Genomic DNA, 25,352 nt, shown 5'->3' with positions numbered 1-25,352 from the left:
TCCCACATGTCGCGGAGCAACTAAGCCCGTGCGCCACAACTACTGAGCCTGAGCTCTAGAGCCCACAAGCCACAAGTACTGAGCCCACGCGCCACAGCTACTGAAGCCCACACACCTAGAGCCTGTGCTCCACAACAAGAGAAGTCCCCGCAATGAGAAGCCCGCGCACCGCAAGGAAGAGTAGCCCCCGCTGGTCACAACTAGAGAAAGCCCGTGCACTGCAATGAAGACCCAATGCAGCCAAAAATAAATAAATTTAAAATAATAATAATAATTGGTGTTTTCAGAACAACAAAAAATATGAGTGCTTATTACATATTGGATACTGTGCTTAAGATGTTTATACCCATTAGCTCATTCACAACTCTATAAAAGAGACTATTATTAGCTCCATTTTATTGATTAGGAAACTGAAGCTTAGAGAAGTTCTTGCCCAAGGTCACAAAGCTTCTACAAACCCACATCTTCTGATTCCGTAGCCCTACTATGTATTAGATACCATGCCACAGGCTTCATTTTCATATAATTCTCACAAGTTTTCTCCATGAGATAGGCTTATTATCGTCTTCAAAATGTGGAAAGTGAGGCTCAGAGCACTTAGATGACAGGTCCAACCTCTCTTAGCTAGTAAGTGGTAGAGTGCGATGCAGACCCAAAGTCTGTGCTCTTTTCACAATACACACCTGCACATCTCTCTGTGTTACTGCTCAAATGATTCTTCAGGCTACCAATTCAAATTATACCTATAGATCAAAAGAATCTAAAGAGATGTCTTAACCTATTGCAGTGTATGGACCTTGTTTGGAGCCCATTTCAAACAAATGGAGAGTAAAACCACCAAGAAGACAATAAGAAAAATGTGATACTGAGAAACTATCATTGATTTTTGTGAGTGATGGTAACATCATGATTACTTTTTAAAAAAGGGAGTCCTGGGCGGGTGGGAACTATGTATGCACACACAACATGGATAAATCTCAAGAGGATTAGGCTAAGTAAAAGCCACCACACATAAAAGATACATATTGTATGACCCCATAGATAAAATCCTAAAAAAGTTTAAATAATCTTTAGTGACAGAAGATAGCTCACTGGCTCTTGGGGGTGTTTGGGGTGGGTCAGTACTACAGCCTGAGGGATTAGAAAGGGGCACAAGAAATCTTTGGGGCTATTAGAAATGTTCTTTTTCTTGATTGTGATGATGGTTTCATGGATATACACATATGTCAAAACTCCAAATTAAGACACTTTAAATATGTACTCTTTACTGTATGTCAAGTATATCTCAATAAAGCTGCTGAAAATTTTAAAAATTATTTTTAAAAAGGAAGTCCTTTTTAAAAGCGAAATACGTACAGGTAAAATAATACCATTGTTCTCAAAGTGTGGTCCCTGGATTTGCAGCATCAGTATCACCTGGAAACTTGTTAGAAATACAAATTCTCAACCCCACCCTAGAACTGCTGAATCAGAAACTCTGGGGGTGGGGCTCAGCAATCTGTTTTAACAAGTCCCCCAGGGGACTCTGATGCTCGCTCAAGTTTGACAACCACTGAAATAATGTGATGTCTTGAATTTGTTTCAAAATAACCCGGGGAAGGGGTGATGGGTTGGTGGGGGTAGAGATGAAACAAAGTGGGTCATGAGTTGATCATTGTTGGAGCTGGGTGATAGCTACATGGGGACTCATTATAACTACACTCTCTACCTTTTTTTTCTTAAACTCTCTTTTAAAAAAAATTTATTCATTTATTTGGTTGCACTGGGTCTTTAGCTGCGGCTCGAGGGCTCCTTAGTTGCGGCATGCATGTGGGATCTAGTTCCCTGACCAGGGATCGAACCCCGGCCCCCTGCATGGGGAGTGCGGAGTCTTAACCACTGCACCACCAGGGAAGTACCTCTCTACTTTTATATATATTTGTAAGTTTCCCATAATAAAAAATTTTCAAAAATCCAAAGTGTTTTCCACAGTGTCTCTTCACTGCTCTCCCATTGCTCCTTTTGGTCCCTTCTTTTCCAGCTCTCGTCCATCTGGAACGTTCCCTCCGCCTGGCCTCCTTGTTCTCCTCATGAGGCTCAAGATGCTGTTGATGTTACAAAATTTTTGAAGACTATGCAGGAATGTGGAAAAATCCTTATGACCCACTGTTAGTTTCCAAAAAAGTAGTATACAAACTACAGTATATTTACTTGGTAGTAACTTGGTAAATGTTTTTTGTTGACACGGACAAGAACAAAAATGGAACGTACAAGAATGAAGTTATTGTCAGGTCGGATGGAGTAGTGGGCAGTTCTTTTCCTTTACGAATTCCCCCTAAATAGCTTTGTATATAAAAATCACTTGGCTGAGCTGTTTCCCGGTCCGAGTTCAATGTTTAAAGTTCCCTTTCCAGGAACTTTAAAGGGAAGGGAGGAGGGGCAAGATAGGGGTAGGGAATTAAGAGGCACAAAGGTAGTAATGTATAAAATAAATAAGCTCCAAGGATATATTGTACAGCACAGGGAACACTGCCAGTATTTTATAACAAATTTAAATGGAGTACTGAATTACTCTGTTATACACCTGAAACTAATATTGTAACTCAATACTTCAATCAAAAAAAAAAAAATGTTCCATTTCCAGTCTTGCCTTGCATGCTTTGTGCAGCATCAGACTCTGTATTGAGTCTTCACAAGACCACCCTGTTGCTCAGCCCCCGGTGGAAGCCCACGGCGCCTTCTTTCACTTCCCTGCGTCTCCCCTTTTGTCTGGACAATGGATACGAGTTAGAACTCTTCCTTCTATAACTTTTCTCTGCCCTCTTCCCCACTTCTTACCACTTCTCTTCCGCTGACAGCAGAAGAGACATGAGACCTATTATGATGGGATTTCTCTTATTCACGATCTCTGAATTGATTTATTTCCTATGAAGTTGGCCTGTGTCAACTTGTTTGTTCTCTCAGAGGTAGAATAAGCCCAGGGATCCTTCTTATAACAGACACATACGTTGCCTGCACTAAAAACAAACAGCCAACTCAACAGTTACAGGCAAAGTACACTTTATAATTTTGGAGTTTAGTGTTCTTCTTAAACATCTCAAAAGAATTTACAAATTCTCATTGGAATTAAGTGCTAGTTAATTTTATCATCAAGTCTCTATGATAAAAATGGAATGACTGAGGTATTGGAGGGATTTTCCCTTCCCATGCCCCCCAGAGGAAACCAAATTTGAAGAGCAAGCCCAAGTTTCTGAGTTTTCATTTTCTGATTCTTTGAACACCCTTTAAGGACTCTCTCTGTATCTTGTCATCATTTCTAACCGCCACAAAACCCTGTCGAGATGAGAAAACAGATATGTAATATCAAAGAGAAGTTTTGCATATCTGTGTTAAAAAACTAGGATGCAGACAGAAGTAACCTAGTTATAATTTATTCCACTGCAAAATGAGCCCCAAACTCTTATTTCAAGGATAAGAGACCAGGGGAGACCAATGCAAACTGAAATGCAAGCATCTGGGGGTTGTTTGCCAGTTTTTTTTTTGAAAGGAACTGAAAGGAGGGATAAGCTCATACATTCCTGCAATTGCACGGAACTAGAGCATCCAAGCAAGAGGAAATTGCCAGCTTATTCCAAGAGTACGTGGCATCTCTGAGCTCAGGAATACCTCCCAGCCCCAAGAGTCTAGTGATTGGGCATTTCCTGTGGCAAAGTGGCTCTGAGTCTACTGATCTAGAAAGCATCATTGCTTCAGTAGGGAGATGGGCTTGTTATGACAAAAACTACATTCTTTGAGAGGCCAATGTGTAGAATTGCGGGGGACAGTGTTACTTGGAATCACTCATTCTTTTCTTAGGGTTCACGGAATTTGGTGTGATTGCTCAAACCAGGGAGGTTGGTGGGATTGCCCAAACTAGGAACTATGGGGTGAAATAGTCCCCCTTCAGCCAATCAAGACCTTTCTACAGCAGAGAACTACATTTACATAGTGCTTATTATGAGCCACTGCGCTAAGTTCTTCACATGCCTAGCTCATTATATTTATTCCTCCCCTCTCCTCTTTGCAGTATACTTACTCTATAGCTTTCATCTCTTTAAAAAGTAGGAAACTGAGACTCAGAGAGGTTAAGTGACTTGCTCAAGGTCACACAGGAAGTGAGTGGTGGAGCTGAGTTTCGAAGTCCAGTTTCATATGATGCCAAAGCTCTTTCCCCTCTACCATTTGGCCTCCCTAACCATTGGTGGAAGTTGTCAGAATCGATATGAAGACTATTTGCTTTAGGTTGGCACCTGTGAGCTTGCTGGAATGTGGTCTGTGACCGCACCGTGGTTTAAAACACAGGATTGAGAGAGGACAGTGCTTCAGACTGAGAACAAGGAGAACAGGATCTGGACCAAACCTCTGAGGTTAGAGGAGAGTGGATCCAACCAGCAGGTGTGAAAGGATAGATGGATGTGAGAAACCTTAAGCTATTATAGTCTAATGATATCTCCTAAGCAGTCTTGGTGTCAGCTAACTATGGTTTTCAGAATAATTTACCTGGAAAGAGATAACACATATTGCACCAAGGTTTATTTTCACTTAAAATGCTAACTTTCCCTGTGCATAGGATTTTGATTTATTGTCATTTTTAATCAATCATGAAGAGTGTTTTATAAAAGTCCCGGTGACAAGCCATCATTCCCTACTGGACAGAAGAAGCAGTTGGAGTCCATGGACAAGTAATTAGACCAGAGTCACAAGTTACCATGGAAACTGGTAGCAGGGGCTGGGTAAGAACTTACAGTCCCTGGTTGGAATCCAGATTTCATTTTCTTAAGTTAGTAAACCACGACTGAGATCAAGACAACTTTCTTTTGTTTCAAGCCCACTCTCAGGAACATCTTGTGTACGTCAAGTGCTTTTGTTTTCCAAAGTACTTTCCCATATATGGTCTCATCCTACACTCACAACCCCGGGTGGGGTTAGACATTCTTATTTCAACGTACAGATCAGAAAACTGAGGCATACACCGGGCCAGAGACTTGCTAAGGGCCCAGAGCTGGTTCCTGGCAGAGTCACAAGTCTGGCCTTCTTTCCTGTGGGTCACATTGCCCTCCACCTGATCCTGCCTGAAATTGAGCACGGTAGCTAGGGTTCACACAGAGGTTATGACTCTAAGCCACAGCTGCAGAAGTGAAGAAGCAGATGTGAAGAAAGAGACAAAAGTGACTGTATTTTTTTCAAAGACCTAGACATTCACACGGGGATCAAGGGGTCCGTGCACGTCTTGGCCTAGGGGTTCCCTCAGTCACCGCCCAGGAAAAGGAAACCCCTTGGTCTTTTCCTTCCTTCTTCCTTCCCTCACCTTCCCTCCATACGCCACCCTGCACCTCACACCGGTCAAAGCAGAGCTCATTAATATAACAAAGAACTCCGCAGTTGGGCTCATATTCTCCTTTGCTGGAGAACATATCAAATCAAAGCTCTGTGGTGTCAGGTTCCTCGTATCCCATTTGGGCAGATGCTCTGTGCAGTGAGCGGAGTGCAGGGGCCCTCAGCACCCCTCCCCATGGCGCTCTGGGAGAAGGACACAGCCATGTCCCATGTGGAGCATTATGTGATTGCCAGAAGTGGTACACTGTGCCCCGGATCAACAAAAACAATCACAGCATCTAGAAAACTGGAGAATCCACATCTCAGAGGGCTCCGGAAACACAACGTCCCCGTTTGAGGCATTTGTTAGGGCGGCCATGAAAAGAGCTTGCCTGGGCCTTGGAGACAGAGAATTATCTAGTTGACAATTCAGTCTCTGCTACTCAAGCCTCGTGAACCTGTGCAAGGAAGGTATTTCTCTTTTCCAAGCCTCAGGTGCCTCATCCGTAAAGTGGCAAATGTAACACTCATCCCTACAGGTTGTTGTAAGAATAAAGTGCCAAGTTCAGTGTCTGGCAAATAGTAGGCACTCAATACATGTTAGTTATTAGAAGGTTGGGATTAACATATACACACTACTATATGTAAAATAAACAACAAGGACCTACTGTATAGCACAGGGAACTCTACTCAATACTCTGTAATAACCTACATGGGAAAAGAATCTGAAAAAGAATACGTATATGTATAACTAAATCACTTTGCTATATACCTGAAACTAACACAACATTGTAAATCAACTATACTCCAATATAAAATAAAAATTAAAAAAAACTACAAAGTATCTTAGAATTAACTTAAAAGGCTCAAAATAAATTTTTAGAGAGAAATATAAAACTATTAAAGGACATAATATAAAACTTGAATAAGCAAAGAGGTGGTGCCATGGTGGTGGACAAGACCCCTTAACATGTAAAGATATCAATTTTCCCAAAGTTAATCTAAAAATTCAAGGCAATTTCAATACACTTCCAACAAATATTTTGAGGGAATGAAAAAGCATATTCCAAAATTTATGTGGAAGAATAAAACCAAAGTCCACAATTAGTTGAGTCTATTTTGAGAAAAGAGCAAAGAGAAAGGACTTGTCCCACTCTGCTCCAATGCCGTATAACAAAACATTACAGTCCTGGTGCAAAAGCATGCAAATAGACCAAGGACCAGACAGTGCTCAGAAATGTATACATGTGTGTTTATGCATTTGGGTGTGAGTGTACCTGATATATGGAAAAGAACACACCACAAATCAGTGGGGTCAGGATACGTTGCGTAGTAGATAGTGCAGGGAAAACTGGTTCACTAGATGGAGAAGAAATAAGCTGAATCCCTAACACCATAAACAAAGGTGAATTTCAGAGGCATTAAAGATATGAATGTGAAAGGCAACCCTACAAACCAAATAAATAGAAATATTTATAGGAGAATATATTTATGATCTTTAAAGTGGGGAAGGATTTTTTTTAAAAAAAAAACCAAGACCTAAAAAGGCCTATGCAACCATAGGCCAAAGAAAAAATTGAGGGATTTGACTATTTTAAAATTAATGATAGCATATATGTGAAACCTAGAAAAATGGTTCAGATGAACCAGTTTGCAGGGCAGAAAGTGAGACACAGATGTAGAGAACAAACGTATGGACACCAAGGTGGGAAAGCAGCGGCGGGTGGGGTTGGTGGTCTGATGAATTGGGAGATTGGGATTGACATGTATACACTGAGGTGTATAAAATGGATGACTAATAAAAGCCTACTGTATAAAAAAATAAAATAAAATTCAAAAGAAAAAAACCCCAAACTTATAGCTTTTTCTCCTTTCATAGATTTATTATCTATAGCTAGCTAACATAATTTATTTTGTATTTAGTATGTTCAGATATCATATACCATAGTATCTTTATTAAATTCTTCCTAAGATTTTCTAACTTTTCATGTGAAATAATATTGATATGTGGGATATTATATAGATTAGTATCTTTGCATATGTATACACATTATTATTTGTAAAAATAAAAGCATGTATAACTGTAAAAAAAATTAATGATAATGATAAGAATGGGTATCATTATCAAAATCAACTGACGGGTGAAAAACTGGGAAAAAAATTGACACTTCTAAAACCAGCAAGGGATTCTTACCTAGAACATATAAGAAAGTTCTACAGTCAATCAGAAAAAGACAGAGAACCCAGTAGAAAAATGGGCAAAGGCTATGAATATGTGACTTACACAAGAAAATCCACTAGCTTTGCTCAACCCCACTGGTTATTAGATAAATGTTCAACCCCACTAGTTATTAGATAAATGCTCAACCCCACTAGTTATTAGATAAATGCTCAACCTCACTAGCTAACAGATAAATAAAAATTAAAACAATAGAAAGAGGACTTCCCTGGTGGTGCAGTGGTTAAGAATCTGCATGCCAATGCAGGGAACATGGGTTCGAGCCCTGCTCTGGTAAGATCCCACATGTCGCGGAGCAACTAAGCCCGTGCGCCACAACTACTGAGCCTGAGCTCTAGAGCCCACAAGCCACAAGTACTGAGCCCACGCGCCACAGCTACTGAAGCCCACACACCTAGAGCCTGTGCTCCACAACAAGAGAAGTCCCCGCAATGAGAAGCCCGCGCACCGCAAGGAAGAGTAGCCCCCGCTGGTCACAACTAGAGAAAGCCCGTGCACTGCAATGAAGACCCAATGCAGCCAAAAATAAATAAATTTAAAATAATAATAATAATTGGTGTTTTCAGAACAACAAAAAATATGAGTGCTTATTACATATTGGATACTGTGCTTAAGATGTTTATACCCATTAGCTCATTCACAACTCTATAAAAGAGACTATTATTAGCTCCATTTTATTGATTAGGAAACTGAAGCTTAGAGAAGTTCTTGCCCAAGGTCACAAAGCTTCTACAAACCCACATCTTCTGATTCCGTAGCCCTACTATGTATTAGATACCATGCCACAGGCTTCATTTTCATATAATTCTCACAAGTTTTCTCCATGAGATAGGCTTATTATCGTCTTCAAAATGTGGAAAGTGAGGCTCAGAGCACTTAGATGACAGGTCCAACCTCTCTTAGCTAGTAAGTGGTAGAGTGCGATGCAGACCCAAAGTCTGTGCTCTTTTCACAATACACACCTGCACATCTCTCTGTGTTACTGCTCAAATGATTCTTCAGGCTACCAATTCAAATTATACCTATAGATCAAAAGAATCTAAAGAGATGTCTTAACCTATTGCAGTGTATGGACCTTGTTTGGAGCCCATTTCAAACAAATGGAGAGTAAAACCACCAAGAAGACAATAAGAAAAATGTGATACTGAGAAACTATCATTGATTTTTGTGAGTGATGGTAACATCATGATTACTTTTTAAAAAAGGGAGTCCTGGGCGGGTGGGAACTATGTATGCACACACAACATGGATAAATCTCAAGAGGATTAGGCTAAGTAAAAGCCACCACACATAAAAGATACATATTGTATGACCCCATAGATAAAATCCTAAAAAAGTTTAAATAATCTTTAGTGACAGAAGATAGCTCACTGGCTCTTGGGGGTGTTTGGGGTGGGTCAGTACTACAGCCTGAGGGATTAGAAAGGGGCACAAGAAATCTTTGGGGCTATTAGAAATGTTCTTTTTCTTGATTGTGATGATGGTTTCATGGATATACACATATGTCAAAACTCCAAATTAAGACACTTTAAATATGTACTCTTTACTGTATGTCAAGTATATCTCAATAAAGCTGCTGAAAATTTTAAAAATTATTTTTAAAAAGGAAGTCCTTTTTAAAAGCGAAATACGTACAGGTAAAATAATACCATTGTTCTCAAAGTGTGGTCCCTGGATTTGCAGCATCAGTATCACCTGGAAACTTGTTAGAAATACAAATTCTCAACCCCACCCTAGAACTGCTGAATCAGAAACTCTGGGGGTGGGGCTCAGCAATCTGTTTTAACAAGTCCCCCAGGGGACTCTGATGCTCGCTCAAGTTTGACAACCACTGAAATAATGTGATGTCTTGAATTTGTTTCAAAATAACCCGGGGAAGGGGTGATGGGTTGGTGGGGGTAGAGATGAAACAAAGTGGGTCATGAGTTGATCATTGTTGGAGCTGGGTGATAGCTACATGGGGACTCATTATAACTACACTCTCTACCTTTTTTTTCTTAAACTCTCTTTTAAAAAAAATTTATTCATTTATTTGGTTGCACTGGGTCTTTAGCTGCGGCTCGAGGGCTCCTTAGTTGCGGCATGCATGTGGGATCTAGTTCCCTGACCAGGGATCGAACCCCGGCCCCCTGCATGGGGAGTGCGGAGTCTTAACCACTGCACCACCAGGGAAGTACCTCTCTACTTTTATATATATTTGTAAGTTTCCCATAATAAAAAATTTTCAAAAATCCAAAGTGTTTTCCACAGTGTCTCTTCACTGCTCTCCCATTGCTCCTTTTGGTCCCTTCTTTTCCAGCTCTCGTCCATCTGGAACGTTCCCTCCGCCTGGCCTCCTTGTTCTCCTCATGAGGCTCAAGATGCTGTTGATGTTACAAAATTTTTGAAGACTATGCAGGAATGTGGAAAAATCCTTATGACCCACTGTTAGTTTCCAAAAAAGTAGTATACAAACTACAGTATATTTACTTGGTAGTAACTTGGTAAATGTTTTTTGTTGACACGGACAAGAACAAAAATGGAACGTACAAGAATGAAGTTATTGTCAGGTCGGATGGAGTAGTGGGCAGTTCTTTTCCTTTACGAATTCCCCCTAAATAGCTTTGTATATAAAAATCACTTGGCTGAGCTGTTTCCCGGTCCGAGTTCAATGTTTAAAGTTCCCTTTCCAGGAACTTTAAAGGGAAGGGAGGAGGGGCAAGATAGGGGTAGGGAATTAAGAGGCACAAAGGTAGTAATGTATAAAATAAATAAGCTCCAAGGATATATTGTACAGCACAGGGAACACTGCCAGTATTTTATAACAAATTTAAATGGAGTACTGAATTACTCTGTTATACACCTGAAACTAATATTGTAACTCAATACTTCAATCAAAAAAAAAAAAATGTTCCATTTCCAGTCTTGCCTTGCATGCTTTGTGCAGCATCAGACTCTGTATTGAGTCTTCACAAGACCACCCTGTTGCTCAGCCCCCGGTGGAAGCCCACGGCGCCTTCTTTCACTTCCCTGCGTCTCCCCTTTTGTCTGGACAATGGATACGAGTTAGAACTCTTCCTTCTATAACTTTTCTCTGCCCTCTTCCCCACTTCTTACCACTTCTCTTCCGCTGACAGCAGAAGAGACATGAGACCTATTATGATGGGATTTCTCTTATTCACGATCTCTGAATTGATTTATTTCCTATGAAGTTGGCCTGTGTCAACTTGTTTGTTCTCTCAGAGGTAGAATAAGCCCAGGGATCCTTCTTATAACAGACACATACGTTGCCTGCACTAAAAACAAACAGCCAACTCAACAGTTACAGGCAAAGTACACTTTATAATTTTGGAGTTTAGTGTTCTTCTTAAACATCTCAAAAGAATTTACAAATTCTCATTGGAATTAAGTGCTAGTTAATTTTATCATCAAGTCTCTATGATAAAAATGGAATGACTGAGGTATTGGAGGGATTTTCCCTTCCCATGCCCCCCAGAGGAAACCAAATTTGAAGAGCAAGCCCAAGTTTCTGAGTTTTCATTTTCTGATTCTTTGAACACCCTTTAAGGACTCTCTCTGTATCTTGTCATCATTTCTAACCGCCACAAAACCCTGTCGAGATGAGAAAACAGATATGTAATATCAAAGAGAAGTTTTGCATATCTGTGTTAAAAAACTAGGATGCAGACAGAAGTAACCTAGTTATAATTTATTCCACTGCAAAATGAGCCCCAAACTCTTATTTCAAGGATAAGAGACCAGGGGAGACCAATGCAAACTGAAATGCAAGCATCTGGGGGTTGTTTGCCAGTTTTTTTTTTGAAAGGAACTGAAAGGAGGGATAAGCTCATACATTCCTGCAATTGCACGGAACTAGAGCATCCAAGCAAGAGGAAATTGCCAGCTTATTCCAAGAGTACGTGGCATCTCTGAGCTCAGGAATACCTCCCAGCCCCAAGAGTCTAGTGATTGGGCATTTCCTGTGGCAAAGTGGCTCTGAGTCTACTGATCTAGAAAGCATCATTGCTTCAGTAGGGAGATGGGCTTGTTATGACAAAAACTACATTCTTTGAGAGGCCAATGTGTAGAATTGCGGGGGACAGTGTTACTTGGAATCACTCATTCTTTTCTTAGGGTTCACGGAATTTGGTGTGATTGCTCAAACCAGGGAGGTTGGTGGGATTGCCCAAACTAGGAACTATGGGGTGAAATAGTCCCCCTTCAGCCAATCAAGACCTTTCTACAGCAGAGAACTACATTTACATAGTGCTTATTATGAGCCACTGCGCTAAGTTCTTCACATGCCTAGCTCATTATATTTATTCCTCCCCTCTCCTCTTTGCAGTATACTTACTCTATAGCTTTCATCTCTTTAAAAAGTAGGAAACTGAGACTCAGAGAGGTTAAGTGACTTGCTCAAGGTCACACAGGAAGTGAGTGGTGGAGCTGAGTTTCGAAGTCCAGTTTCATATGATGCCAAAGCTCTTTCCCCTCTACCATTTGGCCTCCCTAACCATTGGTGGAAGTTGTCAGAATCGATATGAAGACTATTTGCTTTAGGTTGGCACCTGTGAGCTTGCTGGAATGTGGTCTGTGACCGCACCGTGGTTTAAAACACAGGATTGAGAGAGGACAGTGCTTCAGACTGAGAACAAGGAGAACAGGATCTGGACCAAACCTCTGAGGTTAGAGGAGAGTGGATCCAACCAGCAGGTGTGAAAGGATAGATGGATGTGAGAAACCTTAAGCTATTATAGTCTAATGATATCTCCTAAGCAGTCTTGGTGTCAGCTAACTATGGTTTTCAGAATAATTTACCTGGAAAGAGATAACACATATTGCACCAAGGTTTATTTTCACTTAAAATGCTAACTTTCCCTGTGCATAGGATTTTGATTTATTGTCATTTTTAATCAATCATGAAGAGTGTTTTATAAAAGTCCCGGTGACAAGCCATCATTCCCTACTGGACAGAAGAAGCAGTTGGAGTCCATGGACAAGTAATTAGACCAGAGTCACAAGTTACCATGGAAACTGGTAGCAGGGGCTGGGTAAGAACTTACAGTCCCTGGTTGGAATCCAGATTTCATTTTCTTAAGTTAGTAAACCACGACTGAGATCAAGACAACTTTCTTTTGTTTCAAGCCCACTCTCAGGAACATCTTGTGTACGTCAAGTGCTTTTGTTTTCCAAAGTACTTTCCCATATATGGTCTCATCCTACACTCACAACCCCGGGTGGGGTTAGACATTCTTATTTCAACGTACAGATCAGAAAACTGAGGCATACACCGGGCCAGAGACTTGCTAAGGGCCCAGAGCTGGTTCCTGGCAGAGTCACAAGTCTGGCCTTCTTTCCTGTGGGTCACATTGCCCTCCACCTGATCCTGCCTGAAATTGAGCACGGTAGCTAGGGTTCACACAGAGGTTATGACTCTAAGCCACAGCTGCAGAAGTGAAGAAGCAGATGTGAAGAAAGAGACAAAAGTGACTGTATTTTTTTCAAAGACCTAGACATTCACACGGGGATCAAGGGGTCCGTGCACGTCTTGGCCTAGGGGTTCCCTCAGTCACCGCCCAGGAAAAGGAAACCCCTTGGTCTTTTCCTTCCTTCTTCCTTCCCTCACCTTCCCTCCATACGCCACCCTGCACCTCACACCGGTCAAAGCAGAGCTCATTAATATAACAAAGAACTCCGCAGTTGGGCTCATATTCTCCTTTGCTGGAGAACATATCAAATCAAAGCTCTGTGGTGTCAGGTTCCTCGTATCCCATTTGGGCAGATGCTCTGTGCAGTGAGCGGAGTGCAGGGGCCCTCAGCACCCCTCCCCATGGCGCTCTGGGAGAAGGACACAGCCATGTCCCATGTGGAGCATTATGTGATTGCCAGAAGTGGTACACTGTGCCCCGGATCAACAAAAACAATCACAGCATCTAGAAAACTGGAGAATCCACATCTCAGAGGGCTCCGGAAACACAACGTCCCCGTTTGAGGCATTTGTTAGGGCGGCCATGAAAAGAGCTTGCCTGGGCCTTGGAGACAGAGAATTATCTAGTTGACAATTCAGTCTCTGCTACTCAAGCCTCGTGAACCTGTGCAAGGAAGGTATTTCTCTTTTCCAAGCCTCAGGTGCCTCATCCGTAAAGTGGCAAATGTAACACTCATCCCTACAGGTTGTTGTAAGAATAAAGTGCCAAGTTCAGTGTCTGGCAAATAGTAGGCACTCAATACATGTTAGTTTTCTGCCCACCAGCCCTTTCTTTTGCCCCATCAAAAGCTGCATTCCCAATTGAGTGATACTATCTGAAGAGTTAATTCTTACCTTAAGAAATAAAAATCTCTATACTCTAACGCTTATGCCTGAAAGGCCAACAATTAGCTTGTACAAAGGGCAAATACTGCCAGACGGCACCAGCTTTGAGAAAGAAGAGCCTGGTATTAGGTGTGCATTTCAAAGGTTTTAGGAAGTCATAAAATCTAATCCTTACACTGATGATGTCTTCCCTCACAGCCTCAGGACAGAGTGGGCCCCTTCTGGTTATACATCAACCTTCCATCAAGCTTATAACAATCATAATTACATGGTTATTTATGAGATTATTTGTTTTATGTTTACACACTCTCCAAGAGCAAGGACTATGCCTAGCACAGTTCCTGGCACATAGAGGGTGAATGAATGAATGAAAAGTTTCCACCCACCTTATCTCATTCCAGCCATAGATCAATTCTCTCAATGCCCCTGCAGCTGGGATGACAATCTGCACTTTAGAGATGACGAGGATACTGAAGTTCAGCGAGGTTGCATCACTGTCAAGGCCATCCAGTAAGTGGTGGGGCAGGCACTTCAGTCTAGACCTACTGACACCAAATCCGGTGTTCCTTTCCTCCACACTCCTCTGCCTTTTTTTTTTTTTGCGGTACGCGGGCCTCTCACTGTTGTGGCCTCTCCCGTTGCGGAGCACAGGCTCCGGACGCGCAGGCTCAGCGGCCATGGCTCACGGGCCCAGCCGCTCCGCGGCATGTGGGATCCTCCCGGACCGGGGCACGAACCCGTGTCCCCTGCATCGGCAGGCGGACTCTCAACCACTGCGCCATCAGGGAAGCCCCTCCTCTGCCCTTTGACTCATCAGCCTCACCCTCCTGTTGATCCAGATGGCAACATTTTAGAGAAGCTCTCCTCCCTGGGGCCTTCCATCTGGGCATGTCATTTGTTGGCCTGGTGCCATCTTTTGAGCGCTGAAGGTCCACTTTCTACCTTAATCCACTGACTAATGAGCTAGTTATCAGCTGACAACATCCTCATCTGCTGATGGCAAGGCAAATCCAAACATGTTCAGTTACACAGGCCTCAGGGAGCCTCTGGCAGGGAGGGTTCCCAGAGTTGGGGTCTTAAGCTGGTTAGGTCTGTGCTGCTTGCTGGCGAGTGGGACAGGGAGGCTTGATATTCAGCTTCAATGTTTTAGAAGTTTGGTCATTCCATTCATTTCTGTGTGATTTTTTCCCCCCTCTGACACCCTAGGATTAAAAAAAAAAAAAATCACTCTTGTAGGTCAATTATACGTCAAACAGACAAACTCACAGAAAAAGAGATCAGATTTCTGGTTATCAGAGGTGGGGGCAGTGGGGGAATTGGATGCAGGCAGTCAAAAGGTACAAACTTCCAGATATAAGACAAATAAATACTAGGGATGTAACGTACAACGTGATAAATACGATTAACACCACTGGACGTTATACAGGAAAGTTGCTGTAGCAAATCTTAAGAGTTCTCATGACAAGGGAAAACCAATTTCTTCTTTTTCTTTTATTTTGTATGTATACCAGAAAATGGATATTCACTGAACTTACTGTGGAAATCATTTCATGACGTGTGTAAGTCAGATCATTATGCTGTGCACCTTAAACTTATACAGTGCTATGTATCAATCATATCTCAATAAAACTAGAAGAAAACAACTTAAAGCACTTAGGACAATTGGGTCTCCGTTTACATTCTCAATTCTCTTTTAATTGCTATCCATTCTTTACTAATTAACCAGGTCTTTGATCTAGTTACGCAGTAAACAACCCAATCCTCTCCTTTCTCTCCATCAAACCCAGTTCACAAAATTCTATTAAATCCACCCCCTTTTTAGACTTCTCTGTCTCTGGGGAATTGCTGGGGAACGCTTTGAGGTTCATGCTCAAGGAGAAATCAGACTTACTGTTTAGCGAGACAGAACAGAGTGGGAGTAACAAAATGTGTGTGCCCAGCCCAGTTTCCCTTGAACCAGTAGTGAAACGTGGGGTGAGTGATTTCACCTCCATGGTGTGCATTTCTGAACCTGCAGTGGCTCCTCCCCAACCTCTGTGTTCCTCTAGTACATTTCATCTTCTAAAGACCTTGATGACAAATCGGAGATGTGAATGTTTCAAGAACCACAGTGAAATGCTCACTCACCACCCGGAGGTGTGGCTCTTGATCAAGAGTTACAGGCAGAAAAGGTCATCCTTAAGTCTACCAGCCTCTGAAAGTGCTTGTAACAAGATTGTCTTTGTAACTACTTCCTTAAAAAGACTTCAAAGCCCTTTATTAACCCATACATAGCTGAGAGGATAGGGACAGAACAGTAGCACCCCTTGAAATGCGGGTGGCATGTGCTTCCTGGAGGCTTTCAGCAGACAAGCTGCTCTATCCCTCCAAAACTACCACAGACAAGCAGCTTCTCTGGTCACGGAGACCAGCCTGAGAGTCCACTTAGGCTGAGGGTCAGCAGAGACCAGAGAGGTGTGGGCTGGTCAGGCCACTGTGGCCAAGAGAAGAAGGCAGGATGGTCCAGGTAACAAAACCAAAGGTCATATACCAGGGCTGGGGGTGGGCACCCTTCAGCAGACCATGTGATCTGAGCAATACCTGTAGGCAGCAGGGAGCCAAGAGAATAGGCAGGGTCGCAGAGCCCAGCATGGGGGGCAGGGCCGACACGTTCAGAGGACCCAGGGAAGCCAGAAGCACAAATGACAAGTGTAGTGGCGGGAACAGCATGCGGCAGTAAACAGCAGCAGGAAGATTTAGTGAGCATTGGGGGCAGCAAGTTAGTAAGACCTTTGACTTAACCACTGAGCATGGACTAAATACGAAGAGGATCATAACTGCAAGTATATGACTAGGTGTATGCATATATTTACAAGAATACGGATACGTGAGGAAAGTGGGCAGAAACGAGCAACAGGTGATGATAATCCGCACTGAAAACAGAACTCAGACACCGATCTAAGCCAAGATGCAAAACGCCTGGTTCAGAGCCTTACACTGAGTAGGTCCTCAATAAATAACGTGAGTCCCTTCCTTTCACCGCTACCCCAGAGAAGGGATGCCCCCCTCCCAGCTTCCTAAAGAACTATTGATATTATGAACTACGAGCCTTGCCTACTTACCTGTTATGAGAGGAAAGTCTAATTGCTTAGTAAAGCTGTTTATTTATTTAGTCTATCTGTATATCTATTATCTATTTCACAGTGTATCCCCACTGTGCTATTTGCCTGTTAATTTCTTGGCGTCTAAATTTCAAAGGTAAGACCTTATCAGGACCCACTGTACCGTCCACAGAAATTCGTACTTTGAATGCAGCCCTCGCCAAACCCCACCTGTGTCGTCCAGTCCCTAAAGTGTGCCCAGTCCAGGCAGGCACACGATTGGGGCCCAGAGGAGGCTCCTGCCCAGATGGCATTGTACTAAGGGGGCTTCTCAGTAAGGGCAATGACAGACCAAGGCCGTGGCCACTGAAGCGAGTCCCTAGACGCACCCCCTCCCGACGGGGCCAAGGCAGGCGGCTCTCTCCCACGCCTGCCTGCGGCTCCCACGGAGAAGCGGGTTCCCAGGTCAGCCCCGGCTCCGGGGAGCGCCCGAGCCGCTGTCCCGCGGTGAGCTGCTGAAGTCAGGGTTACAACTCACCTTGGAACTGGGGCGCCAGACCTCCCATAGGCAGGGCGTTCTCCCCCCACCCTCCACCCGGTGACATCATATGTTTAGGACCGAGTCTCTCCATAAAAGCAGCCCGCGGGGAGCCAGGAGCCCAAAGAACAGACGTGCTCGCCCTGACGCCCAGGCTGCGCGCACGAGGTCCCGGTGCGCGCCCCGCCGGCCCCAGCGCCGGAGCCAGAGAGAGAGAAGGAGCCCGGCTGCCGGCAGCCCGCGCCCGCCTCCTGCCCGGAGCAGCCGCCCGAAGATGCCCCTCCGCAGCCTGCACGCGGCTGCCGTCCTCCTACTCGTGGTCTTAAAGGAACAGCCTTCTAACCCAGCCCCACTCAACGGTAAAGTTTCTTCTTTCCTAACAATCCCGAGCGCTCAGCCACACCTGGGCAGGATTTCCACGGGGCTCGTTAATGATACAAATCATCTGGGGGGAGCGGGGAAGGACCTGCATGGTCTCAAAATAGCACATTTTTACAAAGGATGCTTCGTTTTCCTGTGGAATGCAGGATCGGCTCCGGTTGCCAGGGCGCACGTCGTCTTCGCATTAAAATATGTTTCTGTGTTCTCGGAGCACCCCCAGCTCTGCAGAGGTGGCTTGGGAATTTGCTAACCGGGGAGGAGAAACAGAACCGGGATTTCAAATATTGTGTCTCGATCCACGTGCACACGGTGGAGTGACCGGGGTGTTCTGAGCAGCCTCTTTACCAGGGAGGGTTTGCTCAGTGGTGGGTGCTTTTCTTTGGAGGAGAGGCTCTTTACCACTGTTTCACCTCCAAGTCAAAGGAATGATGCATGCCATCCTTAATCATTATTTTTCTCCAGAAGGGCTCTACTTCTGGTACGCGTGTGTGTGTACGTGCCCTCAGACGAGCATACACAGCTTATTTCTGAGTGTAATTAGGGCTTTGAACCCTGAAGGGCTGGGGGGCTGGTGGTGCCCAGCCAGTGGCAGGAGGAGATGGAGGGGCTTCATCTGTAGGCTCAGGTCTGGGCAGTGAGTTGCAGACAGCAGCCAAGGTCAGGGCTTTTGCCTGCCTCTCCACAGCTGGGTGAGCGCTTTTCTGGGGGAGTAGATGGTGACGTATGGAAACTTCCCGAGTAACGGATGGTGGCTCCTGCCCTTGACAGTTTTGTCCCAAGTTGTACGGACATTTGTAGGTGCGACCATTCCTGGACCCAGGCTTGGTTGAAACACTTATAGAGGGGCCCAAAGTGACTAGAATGGCCGACAATCCATCCTCCCTGGCTGGGTGGTGGCAGTGGGAAATTGGTCCTGCTCAGCGGCATGAAAGCTGGAGCCCCCTCCCCTCAGAGGTCCCGGTGCCCGTGGGGCAGGGCACAGGGAGGCAGGAGGTGCCTCGCTGTCAGCAGCTTTGCCATTCTTTTTAATTCAGTTCGAGTCCACTAGCTGGCATGAAATGCTTCCTCATCTGGTGGGGCAGAAGGTGGGTGGGAGAAAGTAGTTACAAAAAAGTGGAAATTAATTTATAAAACTGCAAACTTTGACACAGTTTCCCCTCTGAAGAAAGCTGCCCTGAGACCCAAAGTTTGACTTGAAAGAGCTCCAAGCTGCTCCAGGACGAAAGAGAAGCCCTTTACTGACTGGCCCTCTTTCCTGAAAGCCTGTTACTCCCCTCACTCTGGGGGTAGCTCCTCCTCGCCCCTCTGCTTCTCTGACCTTCCATACCCTCCTCTCCCCCTCGCTCTTCTCCCTCCCCACTTCTCGCAGTTGGGCTGGGGAAAGTTTTCAGTAAAAAATCTATTTTCACCCCACACAGAGGAGCCTGCCTGCTTACCCCTTGATTCTAAGAACACAGCTTTTATTCTATTAATGCCTCAGGCAGGTTTCTTGGCTTTTTAATTGCCTCCAGGGACAAGGTCAAAGCAACACTTACTGAGGTGTAAAATGTCAGTATTAAACCCAAGGTTTCCGGGTGGAGGGGGGTTAAGCTGGGCAACAGGGTGAGAGTGTGTTCCGCCCTCCGCCTGGGGCACTTAAACTCCCAGCTGTTGGCACTGGGGAACATCAGGGTTAGGGAGGGAAGGGGCATAATAAGGTGAAGCCTTGCATCTTCCATACATAACCTAGGAATTCTCAGGTGCTGCAGGGGAACATTTCAATGAACTCTGCAGAGCCTCCTTTGCCTGAGCCTGGTGTGGAGAGCTGAGCAGCCTTGGGCTGCATGGATGTGGGTTCTAGCACCCAGCACAGGAAGCAGGCAGGGCCCTGAACCCCTGACCCGAATCTTTGTAAACATCATTTCCTCCGAAGGCACCCAGGACATTCTCCTTGCCCAGTATAAGCTGGGTCTGCAGGTTCTAACAGGCATCCAGCTGGGCCTCCCAAGGCTCCGGATAGAACAGATGACCTTCTTGGAAAGGGAACAGTGCTCTCAGGAAGCTACTGAGGTGTAACCGCAGGGGCCTTTGCCTGGCCTGCCTGTGGGGTCAGTTTAATTCTGTGAAGACCCTTGCCCCTAAAGCTAACGGTGGGAAACCAGGAGGGGACATTTCCAAAAAGCAAAGGGGCACACTTGCTTTATAAAGTCTTCCTGCCTTCAGTTCTGGCTGAACTGAATGAACCAGGCTGGGCCCTGACCTTCATCCAATGAGACCCCCTGACTCAGCCCACCCTCCCCTTCATTTTACCGTGCTTCTCCTCCCCAGACTCCAGCCTCTGAGCCCCTCCAGGCATGGCCCTTTATACCCAAAGCACCAAGTCGCGAGGGCCAAGCAGGTTCGCTCAGAGAAAGGCGGCCAGGAAAGATTGCTCTGATGCTGCTGCTTTTTAAGAACAACTCCCCAGTCCTGTGTCACCACCTGAGCCCTTACAGTCCCTGATGCACTCGATCACACTGGGCCCTGAGCTTACCAGAGTATTATGCTGATACCTCATCTGAGGATGAGAGCTGCAACAACATGGAAACCACAGCTTAGCAAGCTTTGGGGAAAGTAGCAGAAGATGTAGGTTATTAAGGCCATGATTTGATTTTGGTGCAGGTGCAATTAAAATTTCTGGCCAAGGCAGGACTGCTCAGAGGTAGCAGATGTTTTTCCTGGTGGCCTCCAGGATCACCGAGTGGCCTATGTCTCTCAGGGAAGCAGTGAGGACAAACTTCCCCGTTCTTTGTGAGATTTTACAACCTGGGCCTCCAAGTTCTCTGCCTGGCTAAGTGGCAATCACCTGGCTTGCTTTGCCTCTGAAATCCATGATTCTGTTTTAATAGAAGCCCTCAAACAGAACGCTGAGGGAAAATGTTCAGAAAAGAGGTTTGAAGTCGTCTTCTGTAGCTTGGCTCCAAAGCCAAGCTGTTTTGTTCCTTTTCACTACTGTTTCAGTAAAAGGCTAGCAGTAAACTTGGGGGTCACATACAAGTTTGGGTTCCCCACAGTTCTGGATGTCTTCATCCAATTGCTAATTCAGAGGAGGTTAATTTGGGGACTATTAACTCCCATCCGGTCCATAGCAAGTTTCAGGGGGTCTGTGGGGCCCTGTGTACTTTCGCCTGTAAGCATCTTTGCCGCAAGCACTTTCGCTGCATAACTAATTGACCCATAAGGCAATTTTGCTGTAGAAAATAAAATAATAAAAAGTAAAAGAAGGATATCAAGAGGGACATAATGAACAGAAACAGAGTCACAGATGTAGAAAACAAACTTATGGTTACCAGGGGGGGAAAGGAGAGGGGAGGGATAAATTGGGAGATTGGGATTAACATAATACACACTACTATATATAAAATAGATAACTAATAAGGACCTGCTGTACAGCACAGGGAACTCTACTCAATACTCTGTAATGACCTATATGGGAAAAGAATCTAAAAAAGAGTGCATATATGTATGTATGACTGATTCACTTTGCTGTACACCTGAAACTAACACACTGTAAATCACTTAGACTCCAATAAAAATTTTTTTCAAAAAGGACATAATGAAACATAAGAAATAACAATTTAAAAGACTTTATTGCAAGATACAAAATATTTGAATACATTTAAAATGTGTGTAGACTCATGGCAATACTGTGCAAATAACTGATTTTATTTTGTGGGTTGTACCTAAGTATGTCTTCCAAGTCTTTCATTCATAGTATTTTATACCTTTTTCTTTTTTTTTTGGTTTGTTGATTCATCTCCTCGTTCGGCAGTGCACTTTTTCGTTCTTGCTAACATTTCTTCCTTCATTAAGAGAGGTATCAGTTTCCAAATACAGGAGTGCATGTTTGCACCTGAGCTTTGTGTTGCACTGTGAAAGCCTCTACCCTGTGGTGTATTCTTGGCATCTTGTCACATCTCTAGTGACAGTTGTTTCAAAGTTCTTTGGGAAATGTTTGGCTCAACTCTGCACCTTCGAGGCCCTCGGCCTCTTTCTCCTCCAATGTAGTGTGTTTCAAAATAAGAAACCAACTCTTGGGGCAAATGATCGTCATCGGTCAGCTGGATAAAGCCATCAATAACATCACTAACTGGAAGAAATGCGAATGCATTTCAACCAGTGGAAACCAAACTGTCAAACCAAAACTGTCAACTAGTTATTTGATCTTTCACAGAAAAATTGTCTTTATGCCAATTAATTATGCAGCAGCGAAGATGTTTATGGCAAAGAAGCTTACAGTAAACAAACAAACAAACAAAAAAACACCTAACATGGTTCTGTGGACCTCCTGAAGTTAACTGTACATGAAATTTTCTGTGTCCAAGCTTATGGGCATTTTTAAAATTAATTTTTATTGGCGTATGGTTGCTTTACAATGTGTTAGTGGGCATTTTTAATGAGGAAAGGTCCACAGTACTGATCAAATACTCTAAGGGGTCTGGACTCCCCGCTCTACCCCAAAGATTGGGAAGGAGACTCGAAGATTCTCTAAGTTCCTGGGAAGTGATGGGAAATGTGGAGATATGCTTCTTAGCAGGCACTGATCTTCCGCTTCGCCTTGTGGACTTTCATTTTCTCATCTATAAAATGAGGTGTCGGGTTGCAGGTATGTGAAAGAGCCCTCAATCCATCTCTTCCAAAGTGGGATGTCAACAAGTAATGCCTAAACCAAACCAAATCATGAAGGCACAACATGGGCATGTTTTATACAGATGAGATAATGCCAAAAGAATCATTTTAAAAGAATTCACAGTGGTTGCCATAGGGAGCAGGAAAGTGACTAGGGAGTGTCAGGGGACCAATATTTTTATTAAAAGCCTTATAGAACCATCTGACTCTTTAAACCATGTACAAGTGTAATTTGAAAACACTGCCAATTGAATTTGAAAATTAAAAAGACCGAGGTAAAGAATTGAAACAGAACAACAACAAAAAAATAGGACATTAAACCAGCTTACAAAGAAAAAACAAACAAAATCCTATTTTTGCTTTTCAAAATCACCATTGGCTTGAGTAGGAAATGCCCCGTTGTGATAAGTGACTACCAGATGGTTGGTCAGGTAAGTTTTACTGCAAATCATTCCCAAGAGAGAAAGGAGATGTGAGTCTTCCTCTTGCATCAGTACCCTGGTGGGCCGAGAATCTCAGAGGCACTGGGAAAAGCTGGGAGAGAGGGACATAGGAGTTGAAGAGTCCCCTCATTGTGATGTGTCCCGAGACACACTGAGTCTAAGTTTGGGGTCTCGGGCTCCTCCTGGAGATGAAGAGGGAGGTGTGCCAGCAGGGTAATGACAGCACAGCTCTGCAATGATTTTTTAAAAACTTTTGTATAGTTAATGTACAATATTGTCAGTTTCAGGTGTACAGCAAAGTGATTCAGTTACACATATATCTATATATTCTTTTTCAGATTCTTTTCCCTTATAGGTTATTACAAGATAGTTCCCTGCATATAGTTCTCTGTGCTTATACAGTAGGTCCTTGTTGGTTACCTATGCAATGACTTTTTAAAAAATTTTTATTTTATGTTGGAGCACAGTTGATTAAACAATGTTGTGTTAGTTTCAGGTGTACTATGCAATGACTTTTTAAAACTATGTTTTGCTGTCAGCACAAAGGACTTTTATGAGTGACAGGTGTGGAGTGGGAAGTGATCGGTGACTTTCGTTATACTCCTGGCAGGACCTCTCTTCCACATTGCCGCTGCCCCTGGAATTCTAACTCAGATGAGGGTGGCAGCTTCCTCAAAGAAAAACTTGCCTTTGGGGATTAGTTTTCTCCTCTTTATGTCCTGAGGTGAACTCTTCTCCAGGCTGTGCTGTTAAGTGGGAAAAAGCAAGGTGCAAAACAGGGTTCCCCGTATGTCAACATTTGTGTGCAAAAAGGCGGGGGGGGGGCACAGAATACAGAGACCTGTGTGTGCAGTCACACTGTGCAAGTGTTCCCATCAGCTGGTGAAACTGACTAAGTCTAAGGAAGCAGGGAGTTCGGGTGGCAGGAATCGCTTTCACTGTGTACCTTTTGGTGGCTTTTGAGTTTTGAGCCTTGTGACTTTATTACCCATGCAGGTGATGAAAATTGGCTTCTCTAAGGTATATGGGAGGCTTCTGATCAAGAAGCCCCCTCTCTAACCCCTGGGCCCCTGCAAAGAATCACTGCCTTGTGCTTTGTCTCCCCTGGGAGCACAGTTGCTCTGAGAAGCAGTTGTCCTGACACAGACTCTGAAAAAGGTTTTTGTGTTTTTTTCCTAATTAAAAAAATTTTCTCCTTACAGTTTCATTGAGATATACTTGACACACAGCACTGTATAAATTTAATATGTATGGTATAATGATGTGACTTACGTATATCATGAAATGATTATCACAATAAGTTTAGTGAACACCCATCATCTCGTATAGGTACAAAATTCAATAGAAAAAACATTTTTCCTTCTGATGAGAACTCTTAGGACTCTCTTAACAATTTTCATATGTAACGTCCAGCTGTGTTAATTATATTTAGTGTGTTGTACATCACATCCCTAGTACTTATTTATAACTGGAAGTTAGTACCTTTTGGTCATCTTCATGCAACTCCCCCTACCCTCACCCCAGTGCCTCTGGTAGCCACAAATAAGATCTCTTTTTCTATGAGTACGTTTGTTTGTTTTTGCAGTATACTGACCTACAACACTATGTTAGTTCCTATTATACAACACAGTGATTTTTTTCTATACATTTAAAATATGTCACCATCCAAGGATATTAGTTATTGACTATATTCCCCACACTGTACATTTCATATCAGTGACTCATTTATTCTGCAGCTGGAAGCTTGCACCTCTTAATCTCCATCACCTATTTCTATCCTCCCTCCATGCACCTCTCCTCTGGAAACCACCTATTCTCTGTATCTCTGTTTCTTTTGTTACGTTTGTTCATTTGTTTGGATTTTTAGATTCCACATATACGTGAAATCATACAGTATTTGTCTCTTTCTACTTATTTCACTTAGCATAATACTCTCTAGGTCCAGCCAGGTTGTCACAAATGGCAAGATTTAATTCTTTTTTATGGCGGGGTAATATTCCATATATATATCTATGGAATATATATATATATCTCACATGTTCCTTATCCATTCACCTATTAATGACCACTTGAGTTGCTTCCATATCTTGACTACTGTAAATAATGCTGCAATGAACATAGGGGTACATATACCTTTCCTAATTAGTGTTTTTGTTTTCTTTGGATAAATATCCAGGAGTGGAATTGCTGGATCATATGGCAGTTCTCTTCTTAATTTTTTTGAGCAACCTATAGCTCAATACTGTTTTCCATAGTGGCTGTACCAATTTACATTCCCACCAGCAGTACATAAGGATTCCCTTTTCTCCATGTTGAAAAAGTTTGAAGTTCTGGGCATCCACCTCCTTTTAATTTCACCCATTTAAAAATAAAATCTGTCATGTTTTCTCTAACTTGT

At 43.5% G+C, this 25,352-nt stretch overlaps 2 protein-coding genes across 7 annotated transcripts in view; one reads left to right on the top strand and one right to left on the bottom strand.

Moving 5' to 3' along the window:
• Positions 1 to 25,352, bottom strand: part of APH1B (aph-1 homolog B, gamma-secretase subunit) — a 213,777-nt gene that overhangs the window by 86,634 nt on the left and 101,791 nt on the right. Inside the window, exon 7 of one of the 4 annotated variants that reach the window (XR_008618570.1) lies at positions 14,252 to 15,067. The exons of 2 other annotated variants lie outside the window; for them this stretch is intronic. The gene's annotated coding sequence lies outside the window, so the exon portion shown is untranslated. Of the gene's footprint in view, positions 1 to 14,251; positions 15,068 to 22,486; positions 22,546 to 25,352 lie in introns of those variants that run through there. One more of the 4 variants, XM_028494910.2, reaches the window with a different exon arrangement.
• Positions 17,627 to 25,352, top strand: part of CA12 (carbonic anhydrase 12) — a 68,714-nt gene continuing 60,988 nt past the window's right edge. For all 3 annotated transcript variants that reach the window (XM_055088025.1, XM_007120501.4, XM_007120503.4), the window contains exon 1: positions 17,627 to 17,842. In XM_055088025.1, the coding sequence (XP_054944000.1) occupies positions 17,758 to 17,842 (85 nt within the window). In that variant the 5' untranslated portion in view covers positions 17,627 to 17,757. The remainder of the gene's footprint in view (positions 17,843 to 25,352) is intronic.

Source organism: Physeter macrocephalus, chromosome 11, assembly GCF_002837175.3.
Source record: "Physeter macrocephalus isolate SW-GA chromosome 11, ASM283717v5, whole genome shotgun sequence".
NCBI lineage: Eukaryota > Metazoa > Chordata > Mammalia > Artiodactyla > Physeteridae > Physeter > Physeter macrocephalus.
Note: the sequence above shows the minus strand (reverse complement) of the source record. Positions and strands in the feature narration are given on the sequence as shown.